This window comes from Brienomyrus brachyistius, unplaced genomic scaffold, assembly GCF_023856365.1.
Source record: "Brienomyrus brachyistius isolate T26 unplaced genomic scaffold, BBRACH_0.4 scaffold48, whole genome shotgun sequence".
NCBI lineage: Eukaryota > Metazoa > Chordata > Actinopteri > Osteoglossiformes > Mormyridae > Brienomyrus > Brienomyrus brachyistius.
The window spans coordinates 186,130-207,546 of NW_026042323.1; the positions used below are offsets into that span (position 1 = coordinate 186,130).

At 43.9% G+C, this 21,417-nt stretch overlaps 1 protein-coding gene across 1 annotated transcript in view; it reads left to right on the plus strand.

The window, feature by feature from the left end:
• LOC125723384 (NACHT, LRR and PYD domains-containing protein 12-like) overlaps positions 1-1,517 on the plus strand; it is a 169,041-nt gene extending 167,524 nt beyond the window's left edge. Inside the window, exon 15 of the mRNA XM_048999954.1 lies at positions 1,491-1,517. Within this exon, the coding sequence (XP_048855911.1) occupies positions 1,491-1,502 (12 nt within the window). The 3' untranslated portion in view covers positions 1,503-1,517. The remainder of the gene's footprint in view (positions 1-1,490) is intronic.
• The last annotated feature ends 19,900 nt before the right edge of the window (positions 1,518-21,417 follow it).

Below are 21,417 nucleotides of genomic sequence, written 5' to 3' on the forward strand. Positions count from 1 at the left end.
AGCCTCCGCCACCAGTGTGTGGATGGGTGAGTGTGAGGCATGAAATGCAAAGCACTTTCAGCTCTCATAAAAGTAGAAAAGCACATTTACCATGTGTGTTTTGGATTTGGAAAACATTTATTGGTGTGTAGTCAATCGCTCATGTACACATGCTCAATCGCAAATCGCAGTAACATTTTCACAAGAATTTGGGAGATTGAAATGCTAATTCTATGTGGGTGTACTCAGTGGGAAAGGTGTGTATGTAGGGCATGTCCTCTCCCCCCCCCCCCCCTTCGTGGTGTTAGATATTCTGTTTCCCCCCCTGTGTGTTAAGTAGTGGGTTTGCTCTTTTTTGTGTTTAATAAAAGATTGTACTACCCTGCTTGTCCTGGCGTATTGTCTGTGGTTTGGGGGGAGGTTAATCTGTGTGTGTGACCGTGAGTGACGCGACATGTGTGCTACAGTATACATCCAGTATGTAACTGTATAAAGTTAAACTCACTGTATAATATAAAATGCAAATGGAATACTGTAATATGAAACATTGCAGTAAGAGGACAATACTACAGTACAGGGCACATTGTTGGATTACATACCTGCTGGCTCTGTGAAATGTTTGAGTGGTTGAGGACATGGTTGTTTTCCCATCATTCGGCCGACCAGCCTCAGCCATTGTAAGGCCATGATTGAGGACCTAAATTTATATATACAGAACTGTGCAAAAGTCTTAGGCAGGCAAAGAAAATGATGTTTAGATTATCCTCTTGTTGGTGTAAAACTATGATATGATGCCTGTCAAAGTGTGTCAGCTTCGCCATTTCAGAACCTCTGCTAAAATCATCCTAGTATTTGCAGCGACCGTCCAGTGCAGCCATGCATTTTTAGACTTGGCCACTAGCAGACCTCATACAGCTAGTCAATCTCTCACTGACTTTTTAAACCAATATATTTAATTATTTAATTGAGCTGTTGGTGAAATTTAACAAAATCATCGAACGGCTGATGTGCCCCTGAAGACAAGTTTGGGAACTGAAGCGGTGTTCATCTAGCCATCCAACTAGATATCAGTAACTTTTTAGAAAACAGAAGAAATTATTACTAGTTTTTATTGTGTTACTCTTAATTTGCACACGTTCTAATGTTAAATTGTGTGTTTTGTTCTAAGCCAAAGTACACTTGCTACCCAGATAAACAGCTTTAAACATTTCTTTGGACTGCCTAAGATATATGGTAATGCTAAATTGATAACAGTCTATCAGTGTTGTGTTTATGGTAAATATGCTAAATTTGCTGATGCAGTCTTCTCAGTTGCCCCTTTGTCCGCCTTACTTACTGTTGCTATGCCTGCTATGTGCTCACTCTGCGTGCCTTAATTATATTATGGGGTTTTATTATTAATTTATTCATAATCATTGTTATTTTTTCAATTTCTGTGTGGCCATAATATTTTGGGTTTTATAGTTACAGTTATGTGGATTAATCTATTTTCTCTGTGTTTTACCATGAAGAACAAGGTGTGACAGGGGATGATTTTGTGGACATTGGAGAGCAAGATGTTTACCTTTTGTTCCCCAAAAACCTCAGACTGAGGAAATCCCTAATTTCCATTTTAAAACTAAAGGCAAGTAAACTGTCTGTTTGATAGCAAGCTCCTGTGTTTTTTGTGGTTTCACAGACATACTGCTGTCAGGTCATGGTTACAGAATATATTATATTTAGTTTCATGATCTTTCCCTCAATCAGTCTGGAGTGGAAGCAGAAGACTTCCTAAAAAATAAGCAGGGAAATCAGCGGCAACACCTGAACAAAAGAGATTCAGTGTAAGTATCACACAGTCCTGGAAATAGAAACTAAAGTGGACAGAGCTGTTAGAACACAGACAGTGCAGGTGGAAGTAGAATCAGCAGAATAAGTGGTTCTCACATCAGAAATACTGCTACCATTCATTCTGCTCCTTTTATGTCCACCTGCACTCCTCTGTATTCTAACGTTTTTGGTGCAAAACTGATATCTTTCTTTTTTCTACACGTCTCCACCAGGCTGTTGTAAGATCATCCCTGGGTGCATCACAAATGTGGACCACTGCCTGCAAGGGAGCGGAAATTGACTGGAACCCTGTCATAAGCAAAGTCTGTACCTCATAAAATTGTTTAAAATCAATATTTCTAATCAAATAGTTTAATTTCTCTATTACTTTTTTACCACATAAAGCACAATGAGTGCTTAAAATTTCAATTCACAAGGTAAAACACCAAATAAAGTGTTTTAACAGAATATTTCATATAATTTCAAGGTCACAGCAGAGTTGCCCTGCAGCCTCGTTGGCAAAGAGCAGGAAATTCGGGAAAAAGCCTTAAAAATGCTCCGAAACAGGAGGGAGGACCTCCGAAGGTCAGGAAATGTAATACATACTGTACATTGGGAACCTGCAAGCAAGTTAAAATTATTCAGTCCCTTACAATCAAATTAAATCATGAATGTAATGTCTGGAATACAGACCTAGTCAGCCAAGGCTGAATAATGTTCCTGTTCATGTTCTGCTTCACTTTCCTGGCTTCTCATGTCATGGCAAAACTTCATTTCTATTGATTCCATTGTCTAGAAGATAGGAAGGACTTCAGCTTCACTCCAACGGTATGTAGCTTTTCTGTATTTATACCATATCATTGTGTAATATATATAGTCATACATTTCATAATTTAGCTTCTAAAATATTGTGCAATCACCAGCCCAATTGATTTTTTTGCCATCTTAATCCTCCCAGGATCAGTACAGTATATGTGCAAACATATTTTATGTGTTTACAGACGTGTAAGACTGCTGAGAAAAGGTGGGAGAACAGTGGCCCTTGGAGGTAAAATGTGTTTTTACATTTTCCCAGTCCTGCTGCATGATTCACTGTACTGCAGTGTCAGGTTTTCCATTGCCCAGCACACCTAATTTGACTAAAGAACTTGATGATGTTACGATGATCAGTGTGTTGGCCAGTGAAACTGACAATGTGCTGAATTTTGAGAAATTTTGAAATGTATTATAAACACAGTATATTAATCTGCACAATGTAGCAAAACAGTCTGAAACATAACTGAGATACAGAGGTTATACACTGATCAGCCGTAACATGTGAAGCGAATAACATTGATTACTTGGTTACAGTGGCATCTGGCTGTGGGGGGATTATATTAGGCAGCAGGTGGACGCTTTGTCCTTGAAGCTGATGTGTTGAAAGCAGAAACAATGTGCAAGTGTAAGGATGGGAGTGACTTTGACATGGGCCATTTTGTGATGGCTAGAGAGCTGGATCATAGCGTCTCCAAACAGCAAGTTCATGGTGGTGCCAAGGCTCACCATTACCGCCAAAATAGCCTTGACTCATCAGGGTGTGGATTCCTGTAGACTTCTGAAGGTTTGCTGCAGGGGCGATTTTAGCCCATTTTTGGGGGTGAATAAAAGCACCCCCAAAGATTTCAAATTTTTTTGACAGTTCATGCTGTTTATGTGAGACAGTATTAAAATATGAAAAAGCATTCAGATGTAATATTTTAATAACTAGTATAGATACCCCCCCCCCAGCCCCGAAAAATGGTTCGTTCCAGCTACCCTCTCCGCTACTCTGACTGGCTCCAGCGCTCCTGCAAGAGCAATGGTGGCTGAGACGCATTGGAGCAGTGGTGTGAGTACTTGGCTTATAACAGGACATGTTAGCTGCATTTAACCTTCAGTAACTCTTTCTTTATATAGTTAGGTAGTAGGAGTCTGACCATGTCTCTTATTAGCTGAAAAACATTACCTTCACAGGTAAACTGCAGTGTTAAAAACACGTTTTCTGACGATGTTTGCTACCCTACAATCCGCCCTACTCTGTAGGAAAATCAGCAACATTTTGACCGTCCTGTTGCTCCCACTGAAATTTATATAGCCTAAATCTTAAAACTTAAATTGCCAACCGTTTTACCCGTCCTCTTTGAAATGGAACGAGAGAAGCTGGTTATTTTTTCATGTTCCGAATATTAAACCTAAGGTAGCTAACTGACTGGATGCCCATTAACTTTATAACTTCTGGTGTGTGTGTGTGTGTGTATTTTGCACAGAAAGACAGCCAGGTTCATAAAGGATATAAGGAAGTTTTTTCAAAAAAAGGACGGGCATTCAGGTAAAAGTAGAAGATCATGATCTGTCAATCAAAAATAATGTTGGATCAGTGTTTAAATAGTCATATATTTTATTAAATGTACAAGTGGTTTGGTTATTTTCCTTTTGATTGAAAGTACACTGAGAGAAGAGTTTTTTTATTAGTGATGTTTATAGTATTTTTTTATATTGTAATTTCTTTATCTAATTGAATACAATCTATTTGTGTATGATTGTCAGTTCAAAGAGGGAGAGAGGAAAGAGCAGACAGTGAGGAGAAAGTACAAGGTCAGGAAGAACCAGGTAAGAAAACAAACAGGGAATAGTCAGTGACAGGCAAAACAGAAACTGTTAAACTGACAGAAAAAGATCCTAATTTTACTCATACAATCTGGAAGTTGTGTTCTCTCTATATTAAAGCTGCTATACAGAATCTGCAAAACAAACTGTGTTGAAGCAGTTTGTGCCCCTCTTTAACAATATTCCAACATAACATTATTATCATTAATTGGGCCGAATAAAATTAATGATATATTTTTATGTGGTTCAGCCACAAATCTACAAAACCTCAGCCAATAGTAGGTAGGTCACCTTTTGGACCATCTAGTCTTTATGACTGCCGCAGTACGTGCCCCCCACATTTGCAGAAAGTGTCAAACAGTGTCCTGGTGGAGTGAGGAGTTGTAAAGAGAATCAGAGTGCTCAGTTTATATATATGTAGCAGGAGAAGGAAACGAGGTGTGTGCCTAATTAAGTTCTGGAGGGGAGTGGCCAATCGGAGAGGGCGCTCAGACTATAAGGGTTACCCTGGCACCAATGTTCTAGGCTCCTTGTCGGCGGTCACCTTAATTGCTGGATCTCCTGTTTGTCCGCGGACATCTTACCTTGGTGTGTTCAGCCCGGGTCCCGTGTGTTGTGGCGTGGGGTTGACAGCTGCTTCATCTCGCGTGGAACTACTGCTGCTCTGCCTAGCGGCGACTGTGCCCTGCTCTGCCTAGCGGCGACTGTGCCCTGCTCTGCCTAGCGGCGACTGTGCCCTGCTCTGCCTAGCGGCGACTGTGCCCTGCTCTGCCTAGCGGCGGCTCAGCTTTACTTTGCCTTATTGCTGCTGTCTAGTGACGTTTGCACCGTTTCGCGCTTTGCGCTTCCGTTTTGTCCATACTCTGTCTAGCCTATAGCAGGCTGAGTCGCAAGCGGGTCCATAGCTGGGGGCAGGGGGGTGTGCGTGCCCGCCCGACTCTGGCTGTTCTAGGTCCCGGCGCCCAGCCTTAGATCGGCAGGAAGTGGCTGCTGGTACGCGGCGGTGCTCCAAGCTTACGGTGCTCGGATCGACTGATTACTCTTTTTATGGTTTTACTGTGTAATAAAAGTGTGTGTGTTCGGAACAACGTCTCTCCGCTGTTTATGGTGAACGGACCAGTGTGCCTTTGCCCGGGGATAGGGCGATTTAACTTTCTCTGGGTGTAATACCTGGGGTGGCGTAGTCGGACTAACGTGTGGCTATTGGTACCATTGTTTGGTACTATTTGGCAGTATTTCTCTCACCACCACTCGCCACATCTTGGCGTAGTCGGCAGGATCATCTTTCAGCGGAGACGTGTGTTCCTTTTAATTGAGTTTCTGTAATTTTCGTTTTTTTAGGGTGTCGTCAGTTTGGAGAGGCAGAGCAGCAGTTTGTTCCTTGTGGATTCTTTTGGGTGGCTTGGTGAAGGTTTGCCCAAGATACGGGTTCGCGCAGCTGTAATAATTTGAGCGCTACCATCATACTGGATTAGCCCAGCCTTGGTTAAATTATAGGTATGGCGGAGGAGTTACAGGAATTGAGGGAGCTTGTTTTACAACTGCAAGCTGAGAATGATAGGCTGCGCCAGGAGCCGGTTTCTGTTGCCCCAGGGCCTAGTGCTAGTGTTAACCCCAGTCACTTTACTGTACCCAGTAGGGGTACCCCTGTAGTCGAACGTTTGGTTCTTGTCCCGAGGGATAGGAAATGCCCCATTTTTAGAGGGAGAACAGGAATAGGGTTAATGGAGTGGCTGGAGGAAGTGGAGGCCAGTATGAGGGCACGTCATTTGTCCATGGCAGATCAGGCATTCTTCTTGTTTGACCATTTGGAGGGCGAGGCAAAGGAGGAGATAAAGTACCGTCCTCAGGACAGAACAGACCCAGTAAAGATAATAGCAGTTCTAAAGGAACTGTACAGGTGTACTGAATCCTATGTGTCTTTACAGCAAGCTTTCTTTGCTAGAAGGCAAGAGGACGGGGAGTCTCTTCAGGAGTTTTCCTTGGCTTTAATGGGCCTTATGGAGGCTGTAAAACAGCGTGCACCGGCCGATATGGAGAATGCAGATTTGTTGCTGCGGGATCAATTTATTGAACATGTACTAGATGGTGCTTTGCGCCGTGAATTGAAACAATTAGTGCGCCAGCAGCCTATGGCTACGTTGTTGGATGTCCGAGGGGAGGCTATCAGGTGGGAGCGTGAGGGTTTGCCCCGTGCTGCACGCGGACGGAGTAGTTCCGTGCCAGCAGTGCTTGGTGTTCAGTATGGGGTTCATGGTGGTCCCCAGGGTGCTGGTAATTCATCCCATTTGACTGCAATGGAGGAAGTGAGAGCGTTACTGACGTGTCAGCAGAAGCAGTTGTCTCAGCTCACCCAGAGTGTGGCTCGGTTGCAGAACTCCAGTCAGCGTGATCGTGCACCCCAGAAGGATCCAGTAATATGTCGGCGTTGTCAGCAGCCCGGTCACTTCGCTAGGGAGTGTGATGGTTTGTGCATTCGCTCTGGTAACTTGCCCCGGCAGAGGATATTCTCACAGCCCAATAGTCAGCCCCATCCGGTGCAACCGTCGGAAAACTAGTGCCCACTGAACTGGGGGGCCAAAGTTCTGTGGGGATTGTTTCTGGCTCAAGTAATTTGGGGAATGCCTCCCGGTTAATGTCATCCTGCCCCCACTTGAAGGTAGACATGAGTGGCGTAAGGGTGCCCTGTTTGGTTGACACTGGATCAATGGTGTCTACTATCACTCAGAGCTTCTTTCAGCAATATTTTGTGCCTTTGGGTCATGAGCGACTACAGGATTGCCGTTGGTTGGAGCTTCGAGCTGCCAATGGACTAGCTATTCCATATATTGGTTATCTGGAGCTAGATGTTAACCTGTGTGGAAAGTGGATGCTGGGCTGTGGGATACTGGTGGTCAGGGATCCCCCTGGCAGTTTACCATCTCAATTTCCAGGTATACTGGGTATGAATGTGATTAGGAGGTGTTATCGAGAGTTGTTTTCCCAGCATGGTGCGTTGTTGTTTGAACAACCTGGCTCGTTTCAGGTCCCTGAACCAGTGGTGCAGGCATTATGTCAGTGTCATGCTCAGGAGTTGGCTCCTCCGGTTTCTGGTAGGGCCAAGGTCCGGGGTGGGAGGGCCTGTCGCGTTCCAGGTGGGACCATGAAGTTGGTGGCCGCAACATGCTCGGAGCAGCTTTCTGGTAGCACTGTAATGTTTGAACCTCCAGAGGCTGGTTTGCCTGCTGGGCTTCTTGCTTCCCCGGCATTGGTTCAGGTGCTGCGGGGCACAGTGTACATTTCTGTCATCAATGTAGGGGCTACTGATGTGCTTCTCTACCCTCGTACCTTTTTAGGTACCTTAGGTGCAGTTAGCGTGGTGAGCCTCCCTGCTGGAGTCACGGAGGTGCCTCAGGGGGTACCCACTACGGCATTTCAGTCTGCGACCACAGCCACTATGGATCCAGTGGAGGCTCTGGACCTGTCCTCGCTCCCGGTTGAGACACAGATCCTAGTAAAAACCCTGCTAAGAAAATTCGCGTCAGTGTTTTCAGTTGACGAGGGGGATTTGGGTTGTACAGATCTGATTATGCATGAGATTCCACTACTGGATGAGGTCCCAGTTAGGCAGCGCTATAGGCGCATACCACCTTCAGAGTACGAGCTGGTGAAAGGGCATATTAATCAGCTTTTGGAAGCTCAGGTGATTACGGAAAGCAGTAGTCCCTATGCTTCCCCTATTGTTCTGGTCCGGAAAAAGGATGGCAGTTTGCGCTTGTGCGTAGACTATAGGCAGTTGAATAGTAAGACCAGAAAGGATGCTTTTCCCCTGCCTCGGATTGAGGAGTCTTTTGATGCCCTTACTGGGGCCCGCTGGTTTTCTACTTTAGATCTGGCTAGTGGCTATAATCAAGTAATGGTGGCAGAGCAGGATCGTCCAAAGACGGCATTCTGTACGCCCTTTGGGCTGTTTGAATTCAATCGTATGCCATTTGGTTTATGTAATGCTCCGAGCACGTTTCAGCGGTTGATGCAGAGGATGTTTGGTGACCAACAGGGCCAGTCTTTATTGCTATATCTGGACGATATCGTGGTGTTTTCCTCCACCGTAGAGCAGCATCTGGAGAGGTTGGAGGTAGTGTTGAACCGTCTCCAGCTGGAGGGTCTCAAGGTCAAACTGAGCAAATGTGCTTTCCTTCAGTCTGAGGTACGCTACCTTGGCCATGTGATCTCGAAGGAGGGGGTCGCTACGGATCCAGCCAAGGTAGAAGTAGTGGCTAAGTGGCCGCTTCCCAGTACTGTATCAGGGCTGCGCTCTTTCCTGGGTTTTGCTAGTTACTATAGGCGTTTTGTAGAGGGTTTTGCCAAGTTGGCTGCCCTCCTACATAGGCTGGTTGGAGAGCTTAGTGGCTCAAAGACCAAGGGGAAGGGAGGACAGGGTCTGATTGAGAGCTGGACTGCAGAATGTCGTGATAGCTTTGAAGCTCTTAAGACCAAGCTCACTACCGCGCCGGTGCTTGCTTATGCAGATTTTTCACAGCCATTTATTCTGGAGGTTGACGCCAGTTATGGCGGCCTGGGAGCAGTACTTTCACAGGAACAGGACAATAGGGTCAGACCTATAGCTTTTGCCAGTCGAGGGTTGAGGCCGACTGAGCGTAACATGCAAAACTACAGTTCTATGAAACTGGAGTTTTTGGCATTGAAATGGGCTATGACCGAAAAGTTTCGGGAGTACCTGTTGGGGCAGAAGTGTGTTGTCTACACCGATAACAACCCATTGAGTCATTTGTCCACTGCAAAACTTGGAGCGATGGAGCAACGGTGGGCTGCTCAGCTTGCGGTTTTTGACTTCGAGATCAAGTATCGGTCAGGGAAGAGTAATAAAAATGCAGATGCTTTGTCACGTCAGCATCCATCCAGTGCCCAGGGAATGGAAGGTATGATCCCTGGCACTTTACTCCCTGGGCCCTTACGGCACGCTTTGCAGTCCCATCAGGTTCCAGGGACTCAAGCGGCAATTACAGTCTTGCCAGGGCATTCTCTGGCTGACATCCGTGCTCTTCAGCAAGCTGACCCCACTTTGAAGGAGGTCTTGGTGTTTTGGAGGCGGAAGCAGCGCCCCAATTTTGAGGAGCGGAAACAGCTTTCCCAGCCTGTATTGGTGGTGTTGCGGCAATGGGGTCGGTTGGTGGAGAGGGACGGAATTTTGTATCGGCAGATCTTTCACCCTGATGGGGGAGAGGTTGAATTTCAGCTGCTGCTACCAGCTGCATTGAAGGAGGAGGTCTTGACACAGCTCCATCAGGAGCATGGCCACCAGGGGGTAGAGCGGACCTTGGGGCTTTTGCGTTCACGGTGTTACTGGCCCAGTATGTCTTCAGAGGTGGCTGGTTGGTGTCAGATGTGTGAGAGATGCCAAGTTGCGAAGGACAATCAGCCGGTGGCTCATAGCTACATGGGGCATCTTTTGGCATCAAAGCCTAACGAAATCTTGGCAATAGATTATACCATATTGGAGCCTGCTTGTAATGGCCTAGAAAATGTTTTGGTGATGACAGACATCTTTAGTAAGTACACCCTGGCCATTCCCACTCGAGATCAACGTGCCTCGACCGTAGCGCAGGTTTTGGTTTCGGAATGGTTTTACAAGTTTGGAGTTCCAGCTCGGATTCATTCCGACCAAGGCCGAAATTTTGAGAGCTTGTTGATCCGCCAGCTTTGTGATCTTTATGGCATTGAACGTTCTCGCACTACCCCATACCACCCGGCGGGGAATGGACAGTGTGAAAGGTTCAATAGGACGCTTCATAATTTACTTCGGGCGCTGCCGGTGTCTCGCAAGCGGGACTGGCATTCCTGTTTGCCGCAGTTAGTGTACTGCTACAATACAACTCCCCATCAGGCCACCGGTGAGTCCCCCTTTTTCTTGATGTTTGGCCAGGAGCCTTGGCTCCCAGTGGATTTTCTGCTTGGTAGAGTTCAGGATCCCGGTAGGGGATGTGTTCATGAGTGGGTCAAGGAACATCAGGCCCGACTACAGGTTGCGGTTGACGGTGCGAGAGAACGGTTAAGGGTGGCTGTAGCCCGTCGGAAAAGGAATTACGATCAGCATGTCCGGGATGTTCCTCTGGCTGAGGGTCAGTGTGTGCTGTTGCGGGAGACCAGTGCCAAGGGTCGGCATAAAATTCAGGATTTGTGGGGTTCGGTAATGTACAAAATCTTACAGGTACCTGATTCTGGCGGCTCCGTGTATACTGTGGCCCCCCTGCATGGTCAGTCTAAGGTAAGGCGAGTTCATCGCAATCTACTGAAGGCGGTGGTTGGAAGGGACCTTCCTACGGGTGTGGTGGTTAGTTTTCCACCACCAATGGACTCGCCACAGTCAGAGGAGGAGGATTCAGTGGCCGGTGATCTGTTGTGTTTAGGGCTGGAAGATCACAGTCCAACTGTGATCTCGTCAGTTCCAGCTTTGGGTTCGGTAGCTACTCCACAGATGACTCGGATACCGGGTGAGGTGGAGCCTGTTCACGCTTGTCCAGTGGACTCGACCCTAACCAGGCAACCATCCGCTTCCTCAGTGGACCCACTAGCTGGTAATGTAGATCTTGGTGGGGTGGCCCTTCGGCGGACAGTACGATCTACTGCTGGCCGGCATTCTAATATCCATCACTTGCCTAGGTCTTTGGGGGAGGTACACGGGGCTGTGCGCTCTGCAGATACTGCATCTAATGCCATGATTGCTTTGTTTAGGCCCTGGATGTAGTGGGTTCTTTTGTTGGCTTGTGTTATCGTCGGGGCGACGATAAAGAGATGGGGGGTAGACTGTAGCAGGAGAAGGAAACGAGGTGTGTGCCTAATTAAGTTCTGGAGGGGAGTGGCCAATCGGAGAGGGCGCTCAGACTATAAGGGTTACCCTGGCACCAATGTTCTAGGCTCCTTGTCGGCGGTCACCTTAATTGCTGGATCTCCTGTTCGTCCGCGGACATCTTACCTTGGTGTGTTCAGCCCGGGTCCCGTGTGTTGTGGCGTGGGGTTGACAGCTGCTTCATCTCGCGTGGAACTACTGCTGCTCTGCCTAGCGGCGACTGTGCCCTGCTCTGCCTAGCGGCGACTGTGCCCTGCTCTGCCTAGCGGCGACTGTGCCCTGCTCTGCCTAGCGGCGGCTCAGCTTTACTTTGCCTTATTGCTGCTGTCTAGTGACGTTTGCACCGTTTCGCGCTTTGCGCTTCCGTTTTGTCCATACTCTGTCTAGCCTATAGCAGGCTGAGTCGCAAGCGGGTCCATAGCTGGGGGCAGGGGGGTGTGCGTGCCCGCCCGACTCTGGCTGTTCTAGGTCCCGGCGCCCAGCCTTAGATCGGCAGGAAGTGGCTGCTGGTACGCGGCGGTGCTCCAAGCTTACGGTGCTCGGATCGACTGATTACTCTTTTTATGGTTTTACTGTGTAATAAAAGTGTGTGTGTTCGGAACAACGTCTCTCCGCTGTTTATGGTGAACGGACCAGTGTGCCTTTGCCCGGGGATAGGGCGATTTAACTTTCTCTGGGTGTAATACCTGGGGTGGCGTAGTCGGACTAACGTGTGGCTATTGGTACCATTGTTTGGTACTATTTGGCAGTATTTCTCTCACCACCACTCGCCACATATACTAAGAATGTTTTAAGCTAGTTTATTTCACAGTTTCTGTACAGCAGCTTTAAATGTTTTCCAAAAGCACATAAACTTGCCTTATCAGTGTTTCTCAAACTTTTTACAGCGTGTACCACCTGAGAAAATGTTAAGCTCTCCCAAGTACCACTATGAAAGCATGAAACTCATAAATCTTACAAGACAAAATTCCAATCTGTTCCTAAAATGAAAAGTTACGCTAAAAAGTAAGTGCATTAAGTCAGAATGAGCATCCTAAGAACGTGAAAATTTAGCAGGCTAATATTGAAACAAGAAGAAATGGGAAGACAATGCTTAGTATATTCGAAATATGAATTTAGTGTACTTTAGGTATTTTAATTCAAAGTTTTGTACTTTTTTGATTGAATTGTACATGTTTGAAGTATTTTTATTTTCACAAGATGCTTATAACTTTCCTCCAAGTACCACAATGGGGAGCTCACGTACCAGGTACCACAGTTTGAGAATCATGATCTTATATCATTAGACTTCATTCTGAAATGTAAACAGGACACCTTCATTACATTTTCCTATTTATCGATATGTTTTACTGTTTGGTTAATCTCATTACACAAGGAGGCGAAGAACAGGGAGAGACTCTGAGAAAGCAGACCAGGGAACAAGATGAGGAGAGGCAGAAAGAACTAACCAGTGATGAGGAGAGACAGACAGGGCAGAGTTCCAGTCAGCAATCCAAAGATGTTCAAGATATGGCTCATGATTTGGGGGATAAGACTACTGGTCCTAAACAGTTAAAACTGTCCCAGTACCCTCTCACTCAGTTTGGCACACAAAAAAGATCCTTCCAAGAAAACTGGTTCAAAAGCTTTAAATGGTTAGAATATTCTTCCAAAAAAAATGCTGCTTTCTGCTACGCTTGTCGAGTCTTTGGAAAAAGTCTTAGGTATGACACATTAGTGAACGATGGAGTCAGTAATTGGCAAAAGGCACTGAGCAAGTTTCAAAAACATGAATCCACTCAGTCACACAAGGACAGTGTAGTTTGTTGGAACAGCTACAAAGCAAGTCTGTCACAAGGCAATATTGTGGAACAGATAGAGGCAGCAAGTGCCGCAGAAGTAAGTGAAAGAAGGGAGTACCTAGAACGTATTGTGGCAATGACCTGCTTTTTGGGGAAGCAAGGAACATCATTTAGAGGTCATGATGAAACAGAAGAGAGTGACAATAAAGGGAATTTCCGTGAGTGTATAAAACTTTTGGAAAAGTTTGATCGATTCTTGCAGAGGTACACAGCCCCATCAAACACAACATACATCTCTTGTAGTAGTCAGAATGAGATGATTGAATGTTGTTCACAAGAGGTAACTGCAGCTATTGTTCATGAGATGACGGAATCACAGATGTATGCCATTATGGCTGATGAGGCCAGAGATGGAAAGACAGAACAGTTGGCCCTCTGTGTGAGGTATGTGTCTGTGGAAGTTAAAGAGAGCTTCCTAGCCCTGACAGAGATGCCAAAGTTTGATGCTGCCTCAATAAATGCTGCTATTGAGAATCAGCTGCAAGAAAAGGGAATTGAGCAGTTGAAATGTGTGGCACAGACCTATGATGGAGCAGCTGTCATGAGCGGAACAGTTGGGGGGGTGCAATCCCATTTTCAAAAAAAGCACCCTGAGGCAATATATGTTCATTGCTATGCACATGAGTTAAATCTCACCCTATGTCACACATGCAGAGCTGTTTCTGAAACTGTAGAGTTCTTTAACATGCTTGAAAGTCTCCATTCCTTCTTTAGTGTGTCTCTTGTAAACCATCATAAGTTCATGGACACTCAGAAGAAATTAGGATTGGAGCAAAGTGAACTTGTGCAACTGTCAAACACACGCTGGGCATGCCAGGTTCGTTCAGTAACGGCTGTGCTTAACAACTTCCATGCCATAATTGAGTGCCTCTCCACTATCAACACACCTATTGCGGTGGGATTAAAGGCAAAACTCAGTAAATTCTCCTCAGTGTATTTGCTGATTGTTTTCAAGGATCTACTGTCTGTAACCGCATGTTTACACACATACCTACAAAAGGAGACCATAGATATTGCCCAGGCACAAACATACAAAGATGCAGTGGTTGAGACTCTGAAGCAGAAGCGCAGTGATGCCACTGCTACTGATATTCATGCAAGGACAAAGGCTTTGTGTGAGGCAAACCAGGTAGCTGTTTTGGAGCAGTCTTCTGGACAGAGGCAGAAACGAAAGAAAATGGATGGATTTGTTGTTGAGTCAACCTGTGGGGCAGGCAGTGAAGTCTGTGGCTCTTCTGTGTCAGAAGAGCTTAAAAGGAAATTGTTGTTTCCTTGTCTGTACAGAATGATCTCTGAACTTGAGAAGCGTTTTTCTGGTGTTAGTCAGGAATTGCTTAATGGGATTCAGGCGTGTAGTCCAACCTCAAACCAATTCTGGTCTGAGCCTCATTTGTCAGCCCTGGCACTGCATTACCATATTGAACTTCAGTTAGAGGAACTTTTTGAAGCTCCAGAGTGAGGCTGGTGCCATTCCAGATATGTTAACATTATACAAACTTCTGGATAAGAAGATCTTCCCCACACTGAATACTGTTATTCAGGTTGCCCTAACAATCCCAGTTAGCAGCTGTAGCTGTGAGAGATCTTTCAGTGTCTTGCGTCGGCTCCATACCTGGTTGAGAAGGACCATGGGTCAAAGCAGACTCCAGCACCTGGCTGTGATGTCAGTTGAGAAGGAGATGCTTGAGAGAGTTGACCACCAAAAAGTGATAGACAGATTTGCCAGCCACAAGGTGAGGCGACATAGGTTAAAATAAAAAAACAAATCTGCAGAGTCATAGTAGTATCTGCAGTAAAGATCTTTTCATACATTGCATATATTGTACCATAGCCAAAGTTGCCTCCATCTTTATATTTTTTTTATTAATATTTTGTACATTTGTGTATTTCACACTGTTCTATTTTTTGAGGGTATCCTTTATGTATCTGTATTATATTATACATACACATTAAGAGTGAATCCCTGTCCAAAAATGCACTCCGTTTACTTTTTACTCACTATTAGCATCATTCATTACTCTCCTCCAGTAATTAAGGTTAGGATATGTATTTTTTTATTCCAATCCATTCTTCTTTTGCAGTTGTGGTCTTTTGCAGCATTTAAAAAAAAACTTTATCAAATTTGATGGTCTTGTTAAAGACTTTTCCAAAAAGTGTTTTGCTTTTCTTACACAAATGTTGGAATTAAATTGTTAAAATGTACAAAACAGTCATGTCATGTTTTTTGACAAGGACCCAGGCACAGAGAAACTCTTAGGATTTAATAAAGAAATTTGCAGACTTGCACAGAGATGGTAAAATGATGACTGATGACGGAGACGAGGACAACAGACGAAAAGAACAGGGAGGAACAGGGGTTTAAATGCACAAAGGAGACAGTCAGATAGAACTCGGGACAACTGGAGACATTTAAGGATGCGGGGACTGAAAGAGGCAGGGAAAAAGTCTCATTGTGACGAGTAAAGTGTATCTTGCCTTGCTGGGCAGCTCCCTGGGTGCTCAGCACCCCCAAAGCTCTGAACCTAGAATCGCCCCTGCACTACAGTTTTGCAGTCTGTTCTGCCAAACAATGTATTAAAAAGTGTAGTGTTATACATGACACTGTAATTAATTCAAGAGATGTACAATCAAGTTATAATAGTGTGATTATCATAATCACACAAATATATGAATTCCTCCGATGCTGAATTAAACAACCCTTCATGCTGTCCCTTATGTGAATTATGTAAAAATTCCCACATCTTTTTCACCATAGTCAGCCATTCTCTCCATAGTCATATGCAATTCCAATTCCCCCTTTTATTTATTTTATGGCAGACAGACAGCAGTGTTTCCCCTATCATTATATTAGGGTGCCCCCCCCCCCCCCGCAGAAGGTCAACTTCATCTTATTTAATAAAATTTTCTATATAGCGTCAGATCACAGCAGAAGTCATTTACTGTAAGGTTACCTTTACTATAGAAGAGCTCTATACATTGTCCTTTTAATAAACAGATTAAATAGCCTTTTGTTATTTATCTTATTTGCACAACAGCTTGTCATTTTTGTCTCTATACCAGAGGTGCCCAATACATCGATCGCGATCTACTGGTCGATCGCAAAGACTGAGTAGATCGCATGACATAAAAAATAGAGGAAGGATGACGCGATCAACCGCGCCAGCTGCTGCAAAACTCCAGTGAGCAACCGAGTCGCCTGCAATTTATTTCTACTAAACTTAAGAGAGGGTATAAAACTGAATGGGGGAGCAGGACCAAGTACGAAGCCAATAACCTACCACTTCCATACAGAATGAAAGGAGGAGTATTTTTTCCCCACAAGGTCATATTCGAAGTGCGTTTGTTTCATCTGTCAGTCTACCATTGCTATTCCGAAGAAGGGAAATGTGGAGCGGCATTTTCGGACTGCTCATAAAAACTACGGCATTAACTTCCCTCCGAAAAGCGAGCTGAGAAAGAGAAAGGTGAAGGAACTAAAATCCCAGTTCAATTCAAAAATGCTTCATTTATGCCAAAGGGAAATTAATAATAATGATAAACAATATTCAATAATAACAATAATACTAACAACAATAAATAACAACGAATATCTATAAATATATAAATAACAATATGTTTTGCATTTTATAGTAGATCATTTTGACTTGGTCATTTATAAGTAGCTCGCAAGCTGAAAAAGTGTGGACACCCCTGCTCTACACTTTCGCGCATGGCGGAGTTCCATCCCGATGCGCGCTCACAGACACGTGCGCACACACACAGGTGAGCACACTCCCACCAGCGGACAGAGAGCGCGCGTCAGAAAATATGTAGCGTCAGCCACCTGAAAAGCAGCGAAAAATATCTGCGTTTTTTAAACGCTCCCAGGGTGATAAAGACGTTTCACAATGGAATTTTCTGCTTTAAACTATCACCATTTTATGCTATCAGCTATCGTTTTTAAAGCCTAACAGTTAATATATTTTCAGCTCGAGCCAAACATCCGCAATAGGCTGCCAGGAGACCATCTTGTAGCTTGCATGTGGATCTCAATAAATAGGCCTGACGTTTCTGACTTTCCATGTCAAGAGGCTCTAGAAATGTTCTCTTTTTTCCCCCTTGTCCTGTCCGGCAGCTTTAGCAGAATCATGGTCTGAATGCACTGCTGTGCCAAACATGTTTGCTTTACCATGAGGGGCTCTATAAACTCTGTACAGGCCCCTCATGTTGATCTATTTCTTTTTATTTTAATTTTATTTATTTATTTCCATTTTAACACATGTAAAAACATTGCAGTGGGTGAGCTGGCTGTAGTGGAGGGACATATTAGGAGGGGAAAAAAGAAGGAAAAGGATAAAAAAAAGATAGGAAAAAGAAAAAAGGAATGATAGATTCAGAAAGGAATAAACAAAATTATAGCGTGCAGAAAGTAACACAACTATACAAGCATATAAAATCTTAGTATGTGCTTGGATGGGTGCGTGCAAGTATATGTACATGTGTGCTCAATTGTGTAGGCGAGATGCAGGCTAGCGTGCGTGCCCACTCACTCAGAGATAGAGTGTTGGATGCGTGTGGGGGGCACCCACCGAGGAGATGGCCAGGCCCCGGGCGCCAGAGCCCCGGACCCTGTACCCAGGCCCGCACCGAAGAGGCCAACCGCCCATCCCAGGGCCAGCCCCTGCCACCACCAGCACTCCAGACCCCACGCCCCATGACCACCAGGCAGCACCCGCCCAAGCTCCCCCCCACCACCCCCAGCCAGGGCAAACACCCAGACATCACAAGACGGCAGCCACAGCCCCCCAGCCCCAAGAAGCCACTAGACGCCCATAGCTCGAGGGCCCAACCCCGCCACCCGCCAGGATCCAGAGGAGATGAGACCACAGCCGACCACCCTGCCTATATAACAGAGTTGGTCAGAGTGGACCAGAGAGAATCCAATTCACCTAATTGTTTATTTTGGATGGAAGCAGATATTCTTTCCATACTTAAGTGGTCTAACAGTCAATTTCTATACTGAGTAATACACAAATAATTTTTTGATTTCCAGTTCATGAAGATAGTTTTCTTTGCAATACCTAAGGCAGTAAGGATTATGTGTGCCTTATTTTCTTCCATATCTAATTCACTTGCATCTCCTAAAATGCACAGTGTGGGTGAGGTTGGGATATGACAATTAAACCATACTGATAGATCTTCACATATCCTCTGCCAGAACTTCTGCACCGGTGTGCAGGACCATATTCCATGCATGTAGTTCTCCACAAAGTTACCTGAGCAGTGGGTACATAAGTTTGAGTGCGTAAGGCCCATTTGGAACATCCTTTGTCCTGTGTAGTGTATTCTATGGAGAGTTTTGTATTGTACAAGTTGCAAGTTGGGACTTTTAGTCATTTTTAAAGTGTTTAAACATATTTGATTCCAAATGTTTTGCTCTGTATCAATGGATAGATCTTGCTCCCATTTTGAGGTTGGGAGGGAAATTGAGTCATCTATTTTTGATAATAACTTATACAATTTTGATAATAATTTGGGGCAAGAGAGATTTAAAAATTCAAGTACCCATGGAGGTATTTCTAAATTAAGCTGATTAGGGTTGAACCTCGCCTGAATAATGGACTTCACTTGCTGATACTCAAGAAATTTATTGTTGCTAATTCCATATTTTGAGACAAGTTCCTTGAATGTGACAATTTTCCTGTTTTGAATAACTTGTTATAATAATGTAACTGTTATAGATTTATAATCCCTTTATCGCGCCTTACAGGAAAGTTCAATGCTTTCTTTTTCTGGCAAATATCTGGATTGTTCCAAATGGGTGTTAGATTACAAGGGTAAGTGCAGACCTGGTTATTTTAAAAAATTCCCACCAGGCTGTCAATGAGGTGTTAATACTAAGGCTTTTAAAACAGTTATAATGCTAGTTAATGCTAGGACTTATAAAGGGTAGTTCAGAGATTTTTACTTCTCCACAGATTGCATGTTCTAAGTCCAGCCATGGACTGTCTGCTGGGCTTGATTTAATCCAATTTGATACATATGGCAATTTGTTGGCTAAGAAGTAGTAATAGAAATTTGGTAGTTCTAGACCACCATTACCTTTAGCTTTTTGTAGGGTTTTTAAGCTTATTCGCGATGGTTTGTTCTTCCATAAAAATGATGAGATGCTTGAGTCTCGTGATATAAACCAAGCAATAGAGGGTTTATTAGGGATCATTGAGAACAAGTAATTGATTTTAGGCAAGACCATCATTTTAATGGTGGCAATTCTATCAATGAGTGATATAGGTAGAGATTTCCATCGCATGAGATCATCTTCTACCTTTTTTAATATAGGAATGTCATTCATCTGTACCAAGTCTGAGAGCCTGGTGGAAAAATGTATGCCTACATTTACCTGACTGTAACGGAATACCAGTTGTGTTGTGGAAATTACAATTCAAAGGCAGAACTGTTGATTTGCTCCAATTGACGGAGCAGTCTGATATAGATGAGAACTTATCTATAAGTGATATTGTCTTAAAAAGAGAGGCTGGTGAGTTCCTAAGAAAGAGTAATACGTCATCTGCATACAGGCTTATCTTATGGTCTATTTTTTCTGTTTGAATTCCTTTAATATGTAAATTTTGTCTAATCGCCACTGCTAGTGGCTGAATGAAGATAACAAAAAGCGAGGGAGAGAGCGGGCAGCCCTGCCTGGTGCCCCTCTGCAAACGGAGGCTTCGAGAAATTAGTTCATTTGTCCTGACACGTGCATTTGGAGAGCTGTATAGTGTTTTAATCCAGCTTATGAAGTATGAACCAAATCCAAATTTATGTAGAACTGCAAATAGAAATTTCCAATTTACTTTGTCAAATGCTTTCTCTGCATCTAGAGATATAACCGTGGTTTCTAATTTGTTAATGGAGCAGTAGTCTATAACATTCAGTAGTCTACGTGTATTATTGGCTGAGTGCCTACCCTTGATAAAACCTGTTTGGTCAGGATGTATAAGAAATGGACTAACTTTCTCTAATCTTTTGGCAATTATTTTAAGATCTACGTCTATGAGTGAGATTGGGTGGTAGCTGAATGTCAGCGTTGGGTCCTTACCAGGTTTCAGAAGCAGGCTAATATTGGCACAGTTCATGTTTGGAGATAGCGAGTGATCATTCTGAATTTGAGTAACCATTCTGATAAAAACGGGTGCTAGCGTTGGCCAAAATACTTTGTAGAATCCTGCTGGGAAACCATCGGGACCTGGGACTTTATTATTTGGCAGATACTGTACAGCTTCATTGAATTCAGATACTGATAGAGGAGAGTCTAAAACAGTAAACATCTAGCTTTGGCAAATTTATATGGCTAAGAAATCTGTTGATGTCAGCATCAGATATGTTATTCTTTGAGGAGTATAAAGCTTCATAAAATTCTGTAAAAGATTTATTAATTTGTTGGGGATCATGAGTTATATTCCTCCTCGAGACTTTAATAGAACAAACAGTTGATTTTTCTTTATTTAGTTTTAACTGGTTAGCCAGGAATCTTCCAGATTTATTACCTTGTTCAAAGTTCTCCAATCGCAATATTTCTACCAAAAATTGTGTCTTCCTATAATTTAGTTCATTAAATTCCAATTTTAGTTTCCTCAAGTTGCTAATTATCTGCTCTTGCGGTGAGGAAGCATAAGCTGTTTCTAATGATTTAATTTTCTGTTCTAATTCTGCTAAGTGTGATTTTTCTTTATTTTTTTTTATGTGAGCAATAAGATATTATTTTTCCTCTCATTACTGCCTTTCCCGCTTCCCAGATAACACATGGTGAGACTTCTGCTAGATCATTGTTATCCAGATACATTGCCCATTCATTTTTGAAATAATTAATAAAATCTTGATCTTTAAGTAAAGATGTATTGAGTCTCCAGTTCCTGCTCGTTGGTGTGACTCTGTCCTTAACCAAAGACACCGGTGAGTGATCACTGATAAGGATAGAGTGTATCTGAGTTTCTGTGATGTGCCTCATCATGGAACTGCTAATTAAAAAATAATCTAAGCGAGAATGTGAGCGATGTACTGGAGAAAAGAAGGTGTCATCCCTGGAAGTGGGGTGATGTGAACGCCAGGCATCAAAGACCAAAATCATTCATATATTGTTTAAGAATATCTACAGATAGCCAGTTCCTTTGGTTCACTGCCAAGCTTCGCCTGTCCATTTCTCGGTTCAACACCAAGTTAAAGTCTCCTCCTATAATGAGAGTGGTGTCCGAGTGGTCAGAAAGTGAAGTGAAGAGAGCATGAAAAAGGAGGGGTTGTCAATGTTCCGTCCATATACACTAGCAATGCAGAAATCCATAT